The sequence below is a fragment of the Tachysurus vachellii genome, chromosome 9 (assembly GCF_030014155.1).
Source record: "Tachysurus vachellii isolate PV-2020 chromosome 9, HZAU_Pvac_v1, whole genome shotgun sequence".
Lineage (NCBI taxonomy): Eukaryota > Metazoa > Chordata > Actinopteri > Siluriformes > Bagridae > Tachysurus > Tachysurus vachellii.
Genome location: NC_083468.1, coordinates 16,959,164 through 16,982,365, shown reverse-complemented (window position 1 = coordinate 16,982,365; position 23,202 = coordinate 16,959,164). Strand labels below are relative to the sequence as shown.

The following is a 23,202-nucleotide window of genomic DNA, read 5'->3' as shown; positions in this document are numbered from 1 at the left end:
AGTATAGAGTAAGAAACTACTTTACTTTAGTCAGCTTTACTATTACATGCTTCACTGCAATAGTATTTTTTAAGTATAATGAAATCGTAGTACTTTTATTTTTACTTAAATATTCGACTTTGTTAAATTTGTTTTGGATCACTGTTAAAGAGTAAAAATAAACAACGTATTTAATACCATAAGTCAATTAATAGAGAGTAAGTGTAAATTTTAAATAAGTCCATTTACAATTTAAGGCAATACACATCTGGAGGCAAAAGTCTACAGCAGCAATGTCTGAGACAGTGAAGACAGTGAGTAGACAGGTCCCTGGTCCAACTGATCAGGTAAATTGCTTTTTAAATGCTTTAAAGGAAACAGCATGATAATGATCTGCAAAAGCTGATGAGGCAACCTGTGAAGGGATAGATTAAATACATTGGTAAGTGTACAAAACACTGAAGGCTTGAACAGTGTATGAATTACCATGAGCTAGCTAGTTAACAAACCCCAGAACATTTGCCTAAGTTAGCTAGCCATCTAGTGTTACTTTTTATCCAACATGCAGGGAGCTGTCTGCAATATTCTCTTGTAAAACAATTTACAGCATGTGTTTAAGTGAACAATTTGTGTCATGTCAATAAAATCTGCCAGTGAACTGGATCACAAAAGGCCCAATTTGAACCAATACCAATCTACTCTTACGTAACTGTCGGTTATAAACAGGGAACACATTTAATCAGCAGTGTTGTCTGGAGTTCTCCATATAATCTAAACCAAATGAATGCCTGACTAGACTGAATGACTAGACCTCATTGAGCAATTCACCTCAAACGACTGCATTACACTTGAATAAAGTTTAAAACTGTATTGTCTATAGCTGCTCCGTGGACATCTCAGCCTCAGGACATGTAAAGACACACTACAAACACACTCAAACTAGACAAATACAGCTTTAATCATTCTGAACAGAGAACAGATTCATTATGTGTAATATATTAACACAGTGTACAAGATTTGTGTGAAGTTAAAAGGGCCAAAGTTAATGTTAATGTGAGGCATCTGTTCCAAAACAGATGGACAATATTGTATTGTATTAAACAAATATTCGGTTGTTTTTGGAAATTCTGGCTTTATCCTTAAAAACTCTGTATATTTTATGTTATTTTAGCGTTGTACTAATATTAATAAAGCTTTTATATATCCGTCTCACATAAAGTCATGTTAGTGGATAGAGGGAACTGTTTAGATATCACTTTTACCGCTCCTGCAAACACACACACACACACACACACACACACACCTCTCTTTTGCTCTCACTCTCTCTTAGGGAAGACAAACAGCCATGTTTGTGTGGGGTAATTAGATGAGGAGAAGTGAATTAGTAGAATCCACAGAGCAGTCGTGTAGCTGAGCACAGCCCCGCCTTGCAGGGACCTGCTAATTACCCCTCGTTAGGTTGATATGTCCCCCCCCTTTTTTACGGTGCAGCGCTGCCATCGTAGTGAGAGAGAAAAAATAATTAGCGTCAGATCGACGCTGGGCTTTACGGACTCTGAGAGGCATCCTCCACACTGAGGGTAGGAACAACAAAACGAAATCCCCAAAAATGATAATGTGAAGAGCATCGGTGGTGAAGTATACAAACACATGGCACATTCCCCATTGTGATAAACAAGCATTCCATGACATGAAGGGAGAAATGTTCAGGTAGATATAATGCTTCTATCCCACTTTTCCTGTTTCCAACTTATCCTGATGTTAGAGCAGTGTACAGTGGCCAATCAGTGCAACACTGATGTGATACTGACATCATTGCAGCGACTAAAAAACTCTGTAAGCATGTATTTCTATCTATCTATGCATAATTCCAGATATTTGGTGTTGGCAAGCTTTTGGCAAGTTGGCATCATGAATTAATGTCCATGATCTGTGTCATGTCAATATATCACAGGTTAGTGGCATAGAATACATCAGTGGATGACTAATCCGATCTAATTTCTGACCTACTCAGTCACCGTGGGAGTCACAATACATCCATCTGCTATACCACTTATCCTACACAGGTTCATGGGGAACTTGGGGAACAAGGCAGGGGGGAACCTTGAACCTGGTGCCAACCCACAAACACACCCCATTTACTGACTACTTAGAGCTTCTAATCAACCTTCAACACATGCTATAGTTTGGGGAGAAAACCGGAGTAGCTGGAGGAAGCCCCTGAAGTGTGAGAAGAATATGCAAGCTCAACATACACATTATGGAGGCAGGAATCAAACCAACGCCAGAAGTGTGAGGCAAACATACTAACTACTAAACCAACATATTTGTTAGTTGTTCATGATGTTAGAATTGGTCTTGCTATGTACTGTATGTGTGTTCTAAAACATCATTATTTGAATAGTAAGAACAAATTCACAAGGATTTGTTTGGTGGATCCTCAATCATGTTATTACTAATACAAATATTACTAATATTACTAATTATTAGTATAATAATAGTAATATTAAAATATTACTAATGGAAATTTATTTTTCTGAGGTGTTTGTTTTAAACATTTTGGAGTCTCTGGTGAGCTGCATAGCAGTCAATAAAATAGCTTTAAGTGTACTTACACTTCCAATGAGAAGTTTCAATAAAATGACAAGCTTTACATTATTGTTTGATCAACTTCAAGAGAAAAAAGAGAATCTGGTGAGGGAAACTGTGGTAAATGACAAGAAAAACTAATTTGGTTTTTCAGACATTCTGCAACATTAAATGTGGCAATAAGCAGGAAGAAACAGAATGTGTTGTTCTTTAGTAGATAAAAAAAAAATTGTTATCATTGAAAAAATGGCTCTAGTATACAAAATAGAAATAAAAAACTTTAGAACATGCTGTGGTAGCAAAATAATTAACTTTGGGGTTCATTCCATCACCAAGTCATTGATCATTTTCCTATAACAGAATGTCCCGCTGTATTTTATTCCTTCTGTAAAGTATTGTGAAAGGGGAAATCCCAGTATGATATCGGACAAAGCCAGAAGACAGAGAAAAAAAGAATATGTGGTTTATGCACAGTATCTAAAATGCATTTGAGTGATTCACCCGCAGGGATACATTCAGTGAGACACATGCTCCTCTCCGTGTACACACAACACCTATATGCAGCAGTCTGAACACTAGAGCCATCAATGTGCTGTTCTACACTGGAAAAAAATATCAGCTCCAACTTCAACAAGACCTCTGCTCTTTTTCCTCTTACAAAAACATCAACACTACAAGGCTACCTTTCAACTCCACCTCGCGCGCACACACACACACACACACACACACACACACACACACACACACACACACACACACAGTCGTGTGGCAAGTAAGAAATGGATCAGCTGGGGTAAAAGTGTGTTAACGCACTACACACACCGAATTCCTCTCTTCCTCGAGGACATGAGTCAGATCTATGCTGCTCTCCGTGCTCGATTAAGGATGTCTGATCTCATCACTTAACTACAGCCCAGCTGTCTGAATCCATTACCTGTCCTGTCTCTGAAACGGCTTTCTTTTGTCTACTGATCAATGGACAACAGTCTTCAGCTCACTTACATCCCTTCCAGCTCTAAAAATTGTGTACAGGATCTATGTATTAGGGTTGTGGTCATTTGAGGATGTAATGCAGGTGATGGGGTTGCTGTTGCATTGTGGGTATCATCAAACAGATCCCACAAGACTAACTGGAGGACAAAACATCATTTTGTATTTGTACAACAATTGTATTTTGTTCAGTCATTTATTTTGCTGACACATCATTTCTGTGATTTTTATTGTTCTTTAAACTCTTCTACAGTAATCTCCTTTTGTGCCAAAAGCTGAGTTAATAACAGTGTCATATTTACGGCTTTAATAAGACCCGCAAATGTTATTCCATCATTTGGCAGTGACCTTGAAACATGACGTTCAGGGTGACATTCTGTAAGTCCAACATATTGTCAGAAAGTGGACACTATGGTGTTTAGACTTCCTACTCTACTTAGGCCTAGACCTGACTAGTGCTTCTCCACTGCAGCCTGCTTACAAAAGACACATCACCTGTTAGACTGTAATATGTACAAGATTTTATATTTTAATGTAATATAAATTACATAGAATCGGCACACAGTTTCGATTTGTTTGTTTCCTCTGCCTGGAATAACTTGCAAAATGAGCTGAAACTTAGTGACATTAGACACATTTAAACTGATTTTAAATGACCTGGAGACAGAAACATGGCTGTATGTATCACCCTGTGTATGGTTGGGCGTGTGACAAATATTTTATTTGAATTTGGACGTAATCAAGCAAATGCACAAGACTTTGTGAGACATACTGTGTGATTGTCTGGATTAGTAAAAGGCCTGGTCTTGTTTTGCTCTTGACTGAATCCAGTCTTGACACCAACGCTGGAAAATATGCCATACAGTATATAAGTTAGGCACAAGCACTATTTTTTATCCCTAAAAAAATCCTGATTATCCCTTTAAGCTCAGATTGGAATTTACACACTAGGGAGAGATGGGCAAGGCCTCTGATGGCCTAGTGCTTGAGCAGGTGCAGGCAGACTGTGTGTTTGAGTGTGTGTGCATGTGTGTGTGTATGTATACGTGATGTCTCTGGGGAGCACAGGCCCTAACACAGTAAACATAGGGACCTATTTAAAGCAGGCCTCACTGTGGATCTACTGGCCTGCGCTTGCTATGTTTCCACAATACGATGCAGCCCCCTGGGGACCCCCACCATCCTCCTCCAGCACAACCTCCCCCAAAATACAGTGTACCAGCCTGTCCCCCTTGAGGGTCCGGCACCCAGTGCCCTCACACCCACAGGGACAGAGCGAAAAAAGGAGGGATGATGAAAGAGAACGTCATGGAAGGAAGGGAATTAGAAATCACACGTGCACATCCACAACACGAATGGGATGACAGCTGCTCCCCGACGCTGTCACCTGTTTCGGGCCAAGGCTTTATGAGACACACAAGACGGGCTTACACACACACACACACACACACACACACACACACAGACAGACAAGCACTGATACGTACATACAGACGCACACCAGACACACACCTCCCCTTCACACTTTAGAACTGTTTTCCTGTGGCTGCCTTGGGGAAATTAAAAATATATTATGGACCTCCAGAGGTTCATGCAAGGAGATGGAGAGAAAAAAGGGAGATAAATGAGAGAAAGAGAGAAAGAGAGAGAGAGCAAGGGAAGGAAATGGAGTTCTTGGCTGTGTCCTCTTTTCTAAACTGCCCGCTGCATCACAAGGGGCAGGCGGGCATTACTGAATCGGTAGTGGAGCAGTGAGAGGGGTCATCATTTCTCCTCTACTTCTTCTCCACACTCCTCCCTCAATTCGGAGGAATAAAAACAGAGCTCAGCTTCCCCAGATGCTGCCTGGCTCAGACTCAGCACGCACTCCAGAGAGACGCTGCGCGTGTATGGCCACAAGACTGACTGATATCTCATTTATACATTCACCCCTCCAAAATCACACATGCACACACATGCACACGCATGCGTGTACACGCACACACACATGCATGCACACAGGCACACAAGCACACACCCTTTGGGATACAACCTTTCCCCATTATATTATGTGCTGGATTTGACAGTATGAGCCATTAAGGGGTTCATAAATAGTTCTGGCTCTGCACTTCCCACTGTCAAATAAAACTCCACCAGCAGAGTGCCCGTATAAGTGCAATACACAGGTGAGGCAAAGCTCACAATGTGTCTGAGGTTACAATGTCTCGCCCAGTTAGAAGGAGGCCGGCCAATCACGACGAGAGGAAGTGAATAAAATAATTCGATTCAGATCCATTACAGCCCCTACTGGCCTGCACATGGGGATATGAGCTGCTTTTTTCCACCATGAATCATAGTCAGGGACACGTACAGGCTCGGACAGGGTTCATGTCTATGTGAGGTTTTTCTCCTTAAAGAGTTGTGACTCATTCAGTTTGTTTTACCAATTAAAATCTCTCAAACTACAATCTCCAGGACACATGCCTATGTGTGTGCTTGTGTGCATGTTAAAAAAAACACTTCATTAGCACTCCGTCACTAAGCAAGAAAAATGCAATGTTTAAGTTCACAGCTCTGATTGCACTATTAAAATCAATTCCCTCTCCTTAGAAAAAAAAAACGACAAAGTTACATCTTTCAACATTCTGCGTCTCTCTCTCTCTCTGTTCAAACTCTCCCTTCTTCTCTCAGATTCCACCCCCAACCCTCCTGCCGTCTCTGTCTCTCCCTCGATCTGAGTCTCCAGTGTGAGACCTGGCTCACATTCTGCTTTTTCTCCTTCCCTTCTCTTCCCCTCTGGGTTTGGGAGGGACGCTTGTTTTTCTGTCTCATGGAGCATGGAACGGAGAGAGAAAGAGAGATAGATAGAGAGATGGAGGGTTGAGGTGGAGGGGCGCATCTCCGGTCCTCTCCACCAGCGGGGAAAGGCCTCACTCAGGTCCTCTGGGCCATGCAGGCAGGGTGGTGGGAGGGAAGGGTCCAGCTCTCTTTCCTACCCCCCCCCACCCCACGCCCCCCACTGCTCTTTCTAAACTCAACACACATTTTCCAAGAGAGCAGGGTAACTGACTTTAATACCAGGAAAAGCCTGCCAGTGTCCTTGTCGACATCATCTCCCAGGGAATAAAGGGAAGGAAAACTTTTTTGTGTTTTCCTCATCTTTTTAAATAAGAAATGGCGAGCAGCCCCCTAGAGCCCCGGCACAGCAGCACAAACAAACACAACAAACACAGGAGAGCAGGAACGCAAGTGGGGCAAAGGAAGGAGAGACGGCAAGAGAGAATAAGGGAAAAGGAACGAGAGAGAAACTTGAGGAGAAATGTGCATAGAATAGAGGAACTGCCTTCCGCATACAGGGAAAACAGGGGTGATAAATCCCCCGAAACAACCGAGATCCAGGAGAACAGGGACAAAAACAAGGGAGCGATGGAAGACTAAGAGAAAGATAGGAACAGCAAGGGGGGGGTTTGGTTAGTGAGCGCTCAGGGACTCCCCTTCCTGCTGGATCTCACACACGCAGCGCTTTGCAGCCACACAGGACCGCAGTCAGCACCCCTCCCAGCACCCCCCCACACACTCCCCCAGGGCCGCTTAGGAGAGGCCCACGTCATCCTGTCACCCCCCTTGGGCCCTCTCTTTCCTACTCCATTCTCCCTGCTGAGCTCACCAGCCCTTCCTAACTCACACACACAGCCACATATGCTATCACCCTATCTCCCAAATTCAGAAACACTCCTACAAGCATACACACACACACACACACACACACATGCTTTCTCTCCAGCTGGCTAGTGGATTCCAAATGCAGCCTTCCAACACAAAGAGTTCAACTTTAGAGAGATTGCTTGCACGTAGACCAGTTTGATGTGGGGTACGGCATCAATGCTGCATGAGCTAACCTTGTAATCATGATGCAATCGCAGCATAGACTCTTTCACAGACCACACTCAGGAGTGTAGTGTGATTCAAGCTGTGCAAAGAAATGCACAAGGCAAGTAAGAGTGCATCTAAAAAAGATCGTTAGGATAACTTTCTAGAACTGTACAAAGTACTGGAATGGCCAGTACCGGTTATGCAGGTTTTGGAACTTACTCAAGATTAGGGGTTTATGGTACTCAGGAGGTACTCAGGTCATAGATGATTAGTTACACGTGCTGTACTAGAAGGTATAACAACACATACACCAGGCCTTGTCAACCTTCTATGACCCAATTTTAAAGGCTTAAAAGTCTTTAGAGATTTTCAGTTCTATGTTATCGTGGCACTTTCACAAAGTTTCGGTCTGAAACAAAGCCAAAGCACATTGTACTTCAGCAGGATACAAACTGTGATGTTGCAAATGTGCTGGCATGCAAATAAATAAACAAACAAACAAACAAACAAATAAACAAACAAACAAATAAATAAATAAATAACCATGATTTTCAGCATACAAAAATATGCTTTTCATTTTTATTAGCTACTATGGTCATTGGCAGACTTTGGTGCAAAGTCACCTTAATTACTATCACCATTACCCAGGTCTGATGTAGAAAGACCTCCAAAGTGAATGAATGTTAATAATAATAATAATGCTAATAATGCTTCAATGCTTCAATTATTCATAACTCAGACAAGAATTCTTGCAGCTATTTTCAAAATCTGTGGGGCAATATGGGGATGTTTTTTTCTTTTTTAATTGGCAAAATTGCAAACACATGATTCTTTCTTTTAAACTACTACCAGAAAAGACACACATGCAATTTTATACTATCTATGATAGCTGTACTCATGTGTACTCTGTACACACGTGAATGGAAAGGGTTTTGCCCAAAATCGTTTTCTGATGACTTCACACAAGGTGTCTTGGCCCAAATCTGAGGTAAATCCACTGTAATTGTGAAATTGCAAGCACCTCTGAATATCACGTACTGTAGTTCACTTAATTTTTGTCAATATTTGCGATCGCAAAAATCGCAAAAAACGCAAAATCCTGGAAGCACTGAGAAATAATATACCATTTTCATTAAAGAAGTCACAGCGATGTTAGACATCACTTTAAGTGTATTCACTGTGACAGTCCCAGTCATCTCTCAAGTGGGTGGAAAATGAAACACACTCCACTGGTTTCTGTTTGGATTCTGAAAGTGTAGTGGGTAAAATAGCCTTAGTTGTCTCATCAGGCTGTGATCAGATAACTGTGATCGCTTTTCCTACAATCACTCTTGTGAGCTATAAGACATTTGGATCTATTGCTCTGTGAGACACAGCACATGACTCATGGGTCCCATAGAAAAACATTATATATAGCAACACGTTTTCAATACACTCCAAGCTAAAGCAGAATATACTGCCATGTATTTTCAACATGCTCCAATTTTTTCACTTGGGGATAAAGACATAAATATGGACACACAATTCAAACCAGGCTATTGAGGTTTTGTCAAAAAGACTGACTGAGCTGACAGGGACCCATAAGTCAGGAATGCATACATCCACCATATTCTGCTCACAAACCTCTAAAACAGGAAGCAGCTACAAAGCCTCCACTCTAGTGTGCACCTGGTCACTGTTCTCCAGTGCCTTATGAAAATCGTTCTCTCCATTTCTCTACCCTGATCTACCTCCCTCCTTCCTTCCCTCCCTCTAAGTGTAGGCATACCGGCCATGTGGAATTGATATTAGAGATTGGAGTGACTGTAGGAGTTGCAGAGAAGTCAGAGGAGACATATTACAGATGTTTGTGTAAACACTGGCTGGAAGGCACCATGCTTCTAGTCACAAAGGTAGAGGGAACGTACCTGCTGCTGGAGCCGAGGAGTCCCAACTTCCTGTACATTCAGCCGAGTCTGCTTCCTCCACTGCTACAGAGCGAGAGAAAAACAGAGAGAGAGAGAGAGACATTGTTTGTGTTTGTAACTGAACCACATACTATATTTCCAAGTGATACACTAATAATGAGCATTGTTTTCGGCAGAGCACCATGTTAATAATGGCCATATAATGCATAATATAATGTGTGGCATCTTAATGCTTGATATACATCAAAGGCTTTTATTGAGTGCCTCTTGCATGCCTGAGTGTGTGCGTGAGTGAGTACTTTGTTTGTTTCCTTCTGTACTAATTTCAGAGGTGCAAAAACAGGTAACAGCGGCAGGGAGATGAGAGGAGGAAAGTGATGATGAAGGCTTTCCTGGGCATAGCGGGGGGAAGGAAGCCCCACTGGCACACAAACAGGATACAGGCGAACTCAGCACACAATGAGCACTTACACCTCACCCCCCTCTTTCCCTTCTGAAAACCCCCTACAGCCCCTGAACACGGCAGCACACTCGCACACACAGGTTATGACTAACTCTAGGCATTAAACAATTAAAAGGAATACTCCAGCATTTTTCAATTGGATCTCTATCCACAGCCTTTTTAGCACAATGTAGGGATACTGCAAGCAAGAAACCTGACCTGTTTCCCTGTAGTGTAAAAAAAGAAAAGAAAAGAAAAGAAAAGAAAAGAAAAGAAGGAAACCTGTTTACTGAGATCTCATTTCTGATGGGCGGTTGAAGAATTTTGTCAATAAATGTTTAAAATCTGCAACAATGAGTAATATGCATTGAAAACGGCACCAGACCTCTTAGGATAATCAAAATGTATGTAAATTTCTGAATGTAGATTTCAAATACTGGAGCTACAGTAATGTAATCAGGAAAGCTACCATTGATCTAGGTTGCAAACTGGACACCTTTGAGGAGGTGGTGGAAATATGGATGAAAGGCCAATATTGAGTAGATCATGGACAGAAGCAAATACCACTTTATACCATAGTGATTCTCCAGTAGACGTTCAGAACTTCGCTCTAACAGGGAAAGATACAAGAAGTCATATTTCCCTACTGCTATCTGTCTCTACACAGTCAACAACAAGGTAGGTAAGTGGACACTGGAGACGACTGACATGTCTACTGGTTTGGATGCCCAACTTCTACACTGCATATTACACAACACATCTTGTACATGGTGTCCCAGCACATTCTTACACACACACTGCCACTTTAGTTATGTCTTAACTTATGGCTACTGTACTTTTTTTACTCACACACTACTAAACCTGTTCATCACACATATATCATGTAGTTTTTAAACCTGCCAACTTGTAATATATTTCGTACAGTTAATCTGTAATGAAACCTTAGTCTGTAAATAACTTGGAGATGTAGCTATATGTATATTTTAATTTTTATTCTCCCGTGTTAGTGGTATATATTTCAGTAGGTCCCTGTAGGATTTGGGGATTTTAAAATAGCAGAATTTAACGCAAAATCAAATCCATGTTATTTGGAGGATCTTGCAATTTTTCATGCATTAAATATCAGTACAATCAAAGATATTATTTAAATATGTGTCTTACGTTGCTAGTTGCATCACAAATATTTAAACAGCTACGGCATCATCAAGCATTTTTCGCCATCAAAAACAAACAAACAAACAAACTGTGTTATCCTGGATTGACTTCATTGAGAGTTTACTGTGCACTTTTAAAGTCTTAGACCTACTTAGTGCTTGAATGTTGTGGCTGTTGGAAATGATTCGTCTCTATTTCTGAGGGTTTTGTCCATGTACCATCGGCTCTAAAACAACTACATTAGTAACTCGTTTGAAATTCCTCTTTCTGAACAAGTAGTCCCTTTCTAAAAGAATCAATTATATATAGATAAGCTGTAAATTCAAGTACTATTTATTTATTTATTTAGAGAGTATTAATAAGATGTTTACCACCATAAGCCACCGGAAGAGCTTTAATGCACTCAACTAGATTCAAAAGCTGATGTTAGACTTTAAGTCAGATTAAACCGGTTTATCATTGTTTTCTCAGTACAGAGAAATACAGCAACATTCTTATCTGCTATAATAATACCTCCACTACAGGTGTGAAAGATGTGTGATAGTTCTTTAATAGTACACACACACACACACACACACACACACCACACACAGGTCATCTCTGGGTCTACACAAGCAGCAGAAGCACAGTGAATTCTGCACACAATTGACTGTTCAAGATCCACTTTGAAGATTATGGGCAAGAGCAGAAAAAATGACTATCACTAATGAGCTTCACAGGGGGTGAAGACAGTCATTAAGAGATCAAACTAGCCACTAGAAATGAAAATTAGACTTAGAGGGGAGTTTGCACAGGAGAGATTGCGGAAAAAGACAGACGTGGACAGATAAAGAAATGGAGAAAGATAGATGTATAGACTTTCTATACTTATTCTAAATATTATAAAGCTTAGAATATATGTGTGTGTGTGTGTGTGTGTGAGGAGAGAAGAAGAAAGGAGTAAAGAGGAGCAGAGTTTGAGCTTTAGCTACAGGAGACTGTGGTTAGCTGTACTCCTCCTGGCACAGGACATCATGGCAAACCACTTCCTGCTCTGATTGAATCGAGGGAGGGGGAAACATTAGCAGGAACTGCACTGTCTCTGCTAGCTATGCTGCATTCCTTCCACATTATCATAGCCTTAATTACACACAGACACCGATCCTCTCCCTCTCTTACACACACACACGCATAAAAACAGAGCAGGATTGAGCATATTTCTTGGTCTTGGTATATTTTTGCCTCCCAGTCTGAGCTCAGCAGGGCTCCCGGTGTGTGTGTGTGTGTGTGTGTGTGTGTGTGTGTGTGTGTGTGTGTGTGTGCATGCGTGCATGAAGCCAAGGCTAACAGGTCTTCATGTTTGCTCTGTCAGAAGGCTGCAGCCCCCAATTCACTGCACATGGCCAAAAGGACCAGCCAGTTACCACACACAAGGTTCCTCAGCCCAGAAATAACAGCAAACCTCCTCTGAGCTCATTTAAGCTGGCGCTATACATCTTAAACCATGACCCTCTCTGTTCCTTCTGGTTCATTTCTCCTTAATTTTCTATTCTATTAATGATGTTAAACCTGCATAAATTACATTAAAATGCACTCAGTTCCTGGACTCACAGTTTTGTTTTTTTTTGCTTGGGTGCCTGCATACTCCTGTAGTATTTCTTTTACACACAACTCCCCAAAAACATCACAGTCCATATTTCTCTAGCTGCTCTGCTGGCCTGGCTGACTCAGACGCCTTGCTGGAGTATTTTTCGGGAAAGGCATCATGCTGAGTCTTCTGGTTAACGCTCACTCTCTTGTTCTCTGCGGTGCTGGGTTAGGCCTTCCTCCCCCTGGCTTTGTGGTATGCTCCCTTTAGTCTGTAAAGTCTTACACTGCAGGCTTTTTCTACTGCACAAAATAAGTGGAACTTTTGGCACCGTTTTGGCTTTTCCATCAGAATACCACAGATCCCAGTTGTATACTTTTTGTTGCCACCTGTTTAAGACTGGCATGAACAGAAACTAATGGTACATGGGAGTGGGGCTGTTTATTTCTGATTGGTTCATGCTGCACACAAATGTCAAATAAAAAGCAGAATCTGGCTTGCCAAAACTATAAGCCAGCAATTTTGTGCCGTTTTACTTTTCATTCTGCACAAAATGATTAAATTCGCATTTAACAAAAAGCAGAACAAAAATAAATAATGGCTTTTACAGTCAAACACATTCAAACAAAAATACTTACTCTCTAAATATTTAACAGTGGTAAATTTGTTTTTTAATACATTTGCTTCATTTTACTTAATCACAGTGTGGATTTCTCGTCCATGACTTTTCCATCAACGACAAGCCTTTTTTTAAGACATTTTATTTCAAGTAATAGTCAGATTTTAATTTTAATGAAAACACCTTTTTTATACATAGTGTTTAACTAATACTCATTTGTCCATAAAACTATAAAACTATCCTACAATAATCCATGCCACACACATGTACTGTACACACACACATAATAATATACGCCCCTTTCAAGAAAGTGAATGTGACATTATATCCAATCTCTTAAAGCTGGATATTAATTAATTAAATAAAGAAATATTATATAAACAGCAAATTTACAACATTCTCATCACAAGCAGCATGGACGAATAATAAATGCTGGTCACTGTGTAATCCCAGACTGTTAATGCGGCCAAAACCCACAAATGATATGGACAAGGACTTCATCTCTACTTGCCAGTAGTCAGTCTAGAAAGCTCCTCCTCTTTCTTGGCTTAGACACTGTGGTTTATTTTTTGAGAGCATAAAGGGAACATTAAAGGCCAGGACAAGGCAATTAAAAAATATATACAGTATGCATTTGATGGCTGTGTGATTCTCGAGAAGAGAATTACGCACGTTTAAATACTGGAAGAAAAATACGCATGTTTAAATCCTGAAAACAGAAGTGCCACATGATCCAAGAAATACAATATCCAAGAGTCTAAAATAACCCAAGTATTCTGATCTCCCTGAAAAGTCACTTTAGTCTAAACCATGTCTAACAAGCTGGACATTAAATCCTGAAGATGTGTCTTCCTAATGGAAGAGAAAAAATGGTAACTTACCCCTAATCAAAGCTCCACTCATCCCCTATTTACCGCTTCATTAGAAGAGATATATTGGAGTGTAGTCAGGCAGAGAAAGAGAGATAGAGAGAGAGAGAGAAAGAGAGAGAGGGAGTGTGGGAGTGTGGAGGAGGTAGGGGGTTACGCTAGACAAATGCCTTGCACCTCAAACACACACATACACACACACTCGTGGCTCTGTTTACCTGCAGGCTACAGAACAACAGCACCACACACAGCTGAGCTTGACTCCCTGACTAAACACAATGCAGCCAGGGGCCATGGCAGACCCCGGCCTCCTACACACTGCTAACACTGGACACCAGGCCAAGCAGAAACACACACACACACATAGTAAGAAACCACACAGCACTTAAAATATTCACTGTAGCATTTATAAGTGAAATACTCGCATTTTTGAAGCTGAAATTCTACATAAGCTTTTATCTCCAGATGCTTTCATATTTCGTAATATACATACACACAGACATGAGCACTGAAGGAGTGTGAAAGGGCAGGTCCACATGTGAAGTGCAGTACTACAGATGGCTCGTAATGTGATCTCCCTCCTTTCCTCCCTCCCTCCCTCCCTTCCCCTCATTCATATGAATCAATAAATCAACAAATTAACAAATCTGCAATAGCGATTGATAATAATGGTAATAATTAACTAAAAAATAACAATAGAACAAGGGTTCGCAAACGTTTTGTAGCCAGGAAGTCATTTAAATGTAAAATAAATTGACCACAATCCCACTGTACAGTTTTCTGGTGTGTTCAGTACTATTCTGTGTATTTACTGGAGATTTCTGTTCTAGAAATTCCCTCTGACAGAACGCATTAGACCGAAGGTCGGTGCTATTTATACACACTCAATATTAAATTTAGCTGATATTTCACTGTGATTTCCACCATTGTTGCAAAACGTAAAGTTCAAAAAGAAATATATCTCTGACCCCCTGGTGATGCTTCACAGACTTCTCTGGAGCCACTTCGAGATGCACTACTGTAGAGAATATAGACTTCACACGTTGATCTAAACTAAGAGACATGCAATAAATAGACAGAAATAAAGGCATAAATGCGGAGAGATAAAGCAAAAAAGCACACATCATTAGAAAGAGATAAAAACACTCTTCTAATAAACTCTATTTTCCTCCTGGTCCTGCAGGGAATCGCTCTCCTTCATTAGCGGGAGGGATATATTTATCTATTTCTTATGTTTATTCCCTGAAATGTCCTGGGTGTACACAGCATGGCTAATGTGAACCAGGAAGCAGGTGAAAGGCTAGCGGGATGTGTGTGCGACACCCGACCATCATGCTCATTGTGAATTATCAATTGCCACTTACAAAATGATCTAAAAAATGTGGCTATTTGAACATTTCCTGATAATAACATGTCCGGCTAGGGCACAGCAGGAAGTCTGTCAATTTGAAAACTATTAATGACATTCATTTGCACTGATGTGTAGCCTAAGATCTGTCTACTCAACCCATGTTAAAATGCATCATACTGCATTACTGATGTGTTTTCTCTAGTGTGTGTGAGCTCACTAATCATTTCCTCTAGCCTCCACCAGTCAATAATGTAGCTCTAAGTCTGAGGTATTACGACCAACCTAGCGTCATGGAGGCATTCACACAGCTTGGCGATCTTCCACCTAACACAGTTGCTAAACCCGAAAAAAGAAGTATCTGAATGAGGTTTGTGTGTGTGTGTGTGTGTGTGTGAGCAGAACTACAGTCGGGTACTGCTGTGTTTAACTATATCTGTTACAAATACTATTGAAGACTTCTTATGAGCCCTGTTTCCTTCCTCTAGCAACATCGGGTTGTAAATACTTAATAGAGTGGGGCACATAGTCTAATAATTTTGACATGTTTTTTTTAAGCTTTAACTTGGATAACCTTAATGCACTCTTCTGCACCTGGAGGGGCAAAAAATGTAGTGTATGATTGAAGATCCAAAATGGCTACCTGTGACTCATACAGTCATTATATACATACCTGTTATTAAATATAATAATAATAAACCATTGCCTGGTCCAGATTCAGAGTTCTTTGCCCACTGTAGCCTCAGATTTATGTTTTTGGCTGATAGAAGAAAAGGTTTGTGGGGTCTTGGGCTGTTGTAGCTTAGTGTTTAAAGAGTGGTGTTTTCTGAGCTTTTATTTTCAACATAAAATGTTATTTTTACACAGTTGTAAAAAGTTGGTTAATTGAATAACTGTGTTCATTCTCCTCTGATATCGTGAATGAATATTCCACATCACATTTTTCCCCCCACATTCTGATGTTTGATATGAACATGAGGCTTGTCACCTCTATCTGTATAGACTTTTACATGATCATGCTGCCATATGATTGGCTGACTGCAGATATACATGTGTTCCTATTAAAAGGGATGGTAATAGTACAGGATATTGTACAATATTTGAATTTTGCATTACATCTGTGTAAGTGCTATTTGTGTATACAATAGCTACAGTGTGTATGTTGTCATGGAGCAATGGAGTAAAGCATTACAAATGACAATAAGGCTCATCATTGTAACTGGCTCTGTTTAGTATAGAGAAAAAAAAAGCCCAGGTTGCAGTGTTGGAAAAAGTATTGCAGGCACAGTGAACGTTCCTTCTCTCTTTAAACTATTATTTAAAATAAAGTGGGAATAAAAACCCACTGTCTTCCCAAGGGCTGTCTTCTTCACAGATACAAGCATACTTGACATAATTTATTCCTATATTATTAGAAATTCCTCCTCAGTTAATTACTGCTGTGTTGCAGTAAGCATGCCGTCTTATTTGCATTTCTGTTAAGCAGTGTTAAACACAGACATTACCATTTACAGCATCACCACACAACACACACACATTCACACAGGCTACTATATGACAGTGTAGCTGACGGCAACAATGCAATCAGTGCTGCGACAACGCGAGTGGCAGGAGGGCAGGGATCAAAGAAGCGTGCCAAAAACGGCACGCCAAACACAGCTTTCACATTTCAACGCCAAGAGCAGTAGGCGGCCGACGGCAGAATGACATAGGCTTTAATTGTTTTAAAAACGAGAGCAGAGTTTTTAATTTAACAGTGGCTGATGGTTATCGAGAAAAATAACACGCTTACAGGGTGTGAATGAATAGCATCCTCAAACACACATGCAAAAAAAAAAACAACACATCAACAAAATGCTTAGAATCCTGTCACAAGTATTGCACTGTTACTAATCACATTTACATTGCACTGCACTGTTCAATTCTCTATTCCAGTCAGAAGGTGTTAATTACTTTTCTATAACTGTAGCTCTGTCAAAAATGCCAGCTGCAAGTCAAACCACAGGCTTAAATTCATGCACTTGTTCCTATACCTTATTGATTCTGTAGTAATTCAGCTTTATGGAAGACACACTAAATAAACTACAGCTAATAAATCATTTTTTTTTTAAAAAGTGGGACAACATTTAGGGATCTATAATTGTTACAGTGAAGCTTTCTGTAAGTAGTCGTCTGAGCACCAGTTAGTTTTCCACTACAGGAAATTCCCCAGGACAGACTTTGCCCTTTCTCTGTACCATGGTTGGTGTAATTTTTTTAATTTATTCAAGAGAACTAATAGCTAGTATAATTCATAGCAAGAATTATCCTGTCTCGTGGACTTTCCATTTTATTGTACTTTCAAAAATGAAAAACTGGATTGATTTACAAATATACACAAGAATAACGCATCACTTTAGGATTTGCTGTAAAGATCAATAAGAAAACAGATTGCTCAACCGCCCAGGGAATAATTTTATTATTACTACTTTATTTAAACTGACGACTGATTTACCTTTGGATTATCTATTCATGATTCATAAAAATGTATGTAGTACACTGATATACAGTAAATCAGATTTTGTGATCGCAGATATTAACACACTCAAGCGAAATGGAAGTAGTATATGAAGAAGCTTGCAAGTGTTCAAAATGAACGCTGATTTTTTCACAGATACGGGCCAAAAACTTCCACACGACATCATCACAACAGAAACCGCTTTCTATCCCCATGAATCCAACATTAGTACAACCTAAAAAGCAATTACATGCAATGGTGTGTTTTCACTGGTAGTATTTTAAGAGAATCGTGTGCTTGCAATGTTACCAATTCAACAGCTTTCCACAAAAAAGCACACAAAATCTGCAAGTTGCATCACAATTTATCCCAAAAAAGCCTTTGTGAAAACCAGGAGGGACTGACAAAGTCTTTGTTCTATTTCTTTCTAACACACTAAGATACTAAGATATATTGTTATATAATTTACTGTTCAGGTGCCACTCATGTGTTTCAGTAATAAAGCTCCATTTTTATTTTAAAACTAAATATGTTTCCATATTATGTTAAGTTTCTAATCGTTATTAAATTCTATCCTTTCAGATAAAGAATTGAATTAAAAGCCAGCAGTTTACAGGGATACCACGTTGTTATTGGTGTCATGCCTACTATTTAAATGTTTTACTAAAAGACTTAATGCACTATATTTAATGTCATAGCTGCTCACTAATTCATTACTCCAGGCTAGAATCATAAATTAAAAGAAAATACACTTAAACACCAAACTCAAAGTTGTTTGTAAGACAAGAAAAAAATGTAATAATTGTGACAAGCCTAGTGAGAATAAATATTTAATACTGTAAAAAGGGTTATTTCTTGACCAAAAAAAAAGCACTTTGATTTTAAGTGCATAACAGTGTGAAAGCCTCTGAGCTTGCATGCAAACACACACACACACACACAAACACACACACACACACACACACACACACACACACACACACACACACACTCACACTCACACACACACTCACACTCACACACACACTCGGGTCTCCTGCCTGTCACAGTGAGACCCCACACACTCATCCACAGCAGGTACGGCTTCAAAGGCAGGCTTGGTCTACCGCCGGAGCAGAGAGGGGAGTGATTGTTATTTAAACAGTCGCGTCAGCGCAGCATCGCTGCATCTGAATGAATGAACAAAAGCCCTAATGGATGGAGCAGAGAGAGAGAAAGAAACAGACATAATTCTATTGACAATACAACGGAAGGTTAGGGCAAGCAGACAAAAAAAACGGTGAAGGAAGGGACAGGCAATGAAAAGCAACACGGACATTATAGGAGAGACAGAGAAGGAGGAGAATGAAACAGTAACATTCTGAGCAAGAAGTAAAGGAAGGAAAGAATGCCAGCATAAGGATGAGAGATGTGTGGACAGGCAGCAGACATATAATGAAACGACTCAAGAAGGAGAAGAGAAAAACACAGAGTTGTGCAAAACACAAAGGGATGGGAAAAGTGCAAGACAAAGAGAGAAAGAGAGAGAGAGAGAGAGAGAGAGAGAGAGAGAGAGAGAGAGAGAGAACACAGTGGGGTAGTCTCACCTGGGCCCCACTCCACTGCAGACCGTCTGCAGGAGAAACAGTCTCAGAATACCTAATGTGTGTGTGGAGGGCCGCGCTACACAGGCCTGCTACTGGCCCCGGGCCATTCTGTCTGATTAAGTCTTCTACACTTAAGGGATAAAACCCTGCTCTCCCTCTATCCCACTGGAAGCCATTAGCAGCAGTGTGTGTGTGTGTGTGTGTGTGTGTGTGTGTGTGTGTGTGTGTGTGTGTGTGTGTGTGTGTATGTGTGTGAGAAAGAGAGAGAGAGAGTGAGTGTCCTCAGCATGTTTGAGCTCATGCATTTGAATAAGTCTAGGTGTTTATAACTCTTTGCATGTGTGTGTATTCTGTCCATACAAAAACGTAAAGTGTCACACACGGTTTGTGTCCAACATAACGTTGGTTTAGAGGCCACTTTCCCAATCTGGGGCCTGGTGACTTCCACTATACAGACCCATGGTGGATGTTGCAACTACCACTGTGCTTACACACACATACACACACACACGCACACACACAGTAGTTTTGGTTTAAAAAAAACAAGCAGTTTTCCACATGGGGTTCAGCCAAATGTCCCCACAAGGCCAAAACTATTGTTGTTTCCCTACCAAGATATAAAAACCTACACCACTCTCCCTCCACACATACACACACACACACACACGATCATGCCTAAAGCCATGAACTTTGTAAGATGTGGATTTGTTTTGCCTCTGTAAAACAGGTTGTACACATTTTATAGACAACAGACTTCACATGTAGCTTTGTCCAGATAGTTTTCCCAGCTTTAAAAATACATAAAAGAGCAACACATCATTAGCAGGCATCTTCTAACTCAAACCTGGATGGACTGACGCTTCCTTTGGTAAAGAAAGCCTTTGGTAAAACACAAGAAAAGGCAATTAGCATTTAACCACAGCAATCTATAGTGAAATGTAGCTGCTGTAGAATCGCTGCGCTAATGAGCGGGCCACGGCGCATGTTCTGAAAACAAGGGAGGAAGTGATAGAGCATGCTGTCCATCACTGCCATCTTTCTGGGTTAATGATGCTTTAATGGATACTCTACACTGATGCATGCCCTACCAAGGAGAGAGAGAGAGAGAGAGAGAGAGAGAGAGAGAGAGAGAGAGAGAGAGAGAGAGAGAGAGAGAGAGAGAGACAGAGAAAGAGAGAGAGAAAGAGAGAGAGAGTCTTTTTTGTTTCCAGGTAATTAATAAAAGATAAAAGTCTGACTTGTCCTGCATGGCTTAATGGCTTTTAATAGCAGGGAGAGTGACGGAAACACGCACGACTGGGTCTCCAGGCACTTAAGCTCGCATACCTCCAGAGACTCCGCCATCTTACTGCAGAGAAGAGAGACCCTGCTTACCTGAGCTCCCTCTCTCTCTCTCTCTCTCTCTCTCTCTCGAGCTCCCTCTCTCTCTACCTCCTTCTCTGTCTCTCACACACACACACACTCTCTCTCACTTTCTCTATCACAGAAAACAAGAACATTTGTCATACCGCTTTTTGTTCATGTCTCTACACTTCTGCAGAGCACCACACAGGCAGCTGCCACCTTAAGTCTAGCATCAGCTCGTATTTATTTAAATTTAAATCATTGTACCGCTGTAGATATTTCAACTTAAATCTCTTAGATCAAGCATAAAGCCAATACAGTAATACCATTCTTTAGATGCTCATTCTGCCCAAATTAGGGTGACACCCCTTAATATGGTTGATTTTCATCCAGCATGGCCTAACTCAGCAAATAACCCATAATCCACCACAAACTTACCATTTACACCAGCAAGCAAGTACCTGTGCTCAATCTGATTCCCCTCTGTTGCAGACCATTGATTATCAAACACAATCACACAGAATCACACCAGGCACAGGTTTAGTTTTTAGTAGATTTGAGTAGGATTATTTCGATCATTTTCATACATTCAATAAATTCAGTAATAATACGTTCAATAAGTGTAAAGTGTAATTTCATTTCAGAACTATATTTATTTATCCACAGTAGCATTTTCATATAACTTTTTAGCCTGATCTTCCATTACTTCCCTGTGATAAAATTCACCATCCTCTATTCGCTTGATTCGCTCACACGAGTTACACACCCTACGTAGTGCCAATAGTGCAGAACATTTGTGATTCAACATGTGTGATTTTTTTAAAATTTTAAGATAAGGTCTGTACACAAAACAGCTTTTTTCACTAACAATTATTAGCAGACTTGGCTAATAATTAGCAAACACACTTGTAATAGCAGAGAGCTCATGTGTGTTGAGATACACCAGGTTAAGTTATTGAATTTGATAGAATTTAAAATGATATATTTCTATTTGGATTACATACACACACACACACACACACACACACACACAGACACACACACACATACATACATACAAACACATACATACATACACACATACACACATATACACACACAGACATACACACACATACACACACACACACACACACACACACAGACATGCACACACACACACACACACACATATACATACACATACATACACACATATACACACACAGACATACACACACATACACACACACACACACACACACACACACACACACACAAACAAACACACATATACACGCCTCCAAGTTTCTCAGGTAGAGCTATGTGACATGGAGATTTCACTCTTGTACCCTGTGTTATTACTGTAACCTTTCTCTCCTTATTGCCTGCTAAAGGTTTTCACACATACACCCTCCCCACTCAAACACACAAACATACACAGTTGTCCAGGCCATTAGCTCAAGCAACAAATCCCACATCTGATACATATACAGAAAATGCTTTAGCAGAGTTAATCATTTCAGTATGAAGCAACACAAATACACACACAGACACACAGTAACACTGCACTGCATCATGCGTGTCAGCAGTCACACACCTCTTTCCCATCAGCTCCTGCTGACTAGAACATGATATAATTCTGCACTCCACTTAGTCACAGTCACGCAGGGTCTCTTCCTTTATACTTTTACACTCAATCTCTTTCTCTCTCTTATGTATGACAGATATGGCCATAAATGTGCAAAGAATTTTTTTTAATCAAATTTTAGTTTCTGCCAACAACCTACAGAATATACAGTATCGCGTACTATAGACATATAAAAGGATGATGTCAAGATGACACCAGAAAATTCTTAATATCCTATTAAAGCACCAGATATAAATCATACCAAGCCATTTATTTATAAGTAGGCTCTTGTTAAATTTGTTTGTCATGTGGAGAGACCGGCAGCTGCTGTTTTAATGTGTTGTAGCTGATCATGATGCCTAATTTCCACTTGATGGATCCACAAGGGAATAATGTCTAGTATAAAAACAGTGTGAATGTCAGTCTCTGCAATCCCACAGGCAAACACTGTGCAGACAAATATTATTATATAGAAATTTCTGTATACTTTCACTTAACAATCCTTTGGCAGTCCCATTTTCACCAGTTTACCTCCCATTCCTAGTTTGACTGTAGTTGACCTTGCTGTCTCAGTATTTCCTCCACCCACTCTAACAGCTGTAATGACGTATGGCAGAAGATAAGTCTTCATGTAGAAGCTCTCTTATCAATGAACTGAGTAAATGGCCCTGGAGTGTGATGCTGGCATTTCCTGCTAGACGAGACTCTTCTGCCAGACTCTGCCCCTCTTCCCAATCCATGTGCCTTGTACGCCCAGTTTGCCCCGAAAACAACGCCAATTTTCCACCCCAAACCTCCCCCCTTCCCAACGAGAGCCATCAGCGTCAATGGCCCGTCCTCAAAGCCTGG

General features: G+C 40.4%; 1 protein-coding gene across 2 annotated transcripts in view; it reads right to left on the bottom strand.

Annotated features, from left to right (window-relative positions):
* znf423 (zinc finger protein 423) overlaps window positions 1-23,202 on the bottom strand; it is a 141,703-nt gene that overhangs the window by 102,321 nt on the left and 16,180 nt on the right. Inside the window, exon 2 of one of the 2 annotated variants that reach the window (XM_060877982.1) lies at window positions 9,318-9,380. In XM_060877982.1, the coding sequence (XP_060733965.1) occupies window positions 9,318-9,380 (63 nt within the window). The remainder of the gene's footprint in view (window positions 1-9,317; window positions 9,381-23,202) is intronic. The other variant, XM_060877984.1, reaches the window with a different exon arrangement.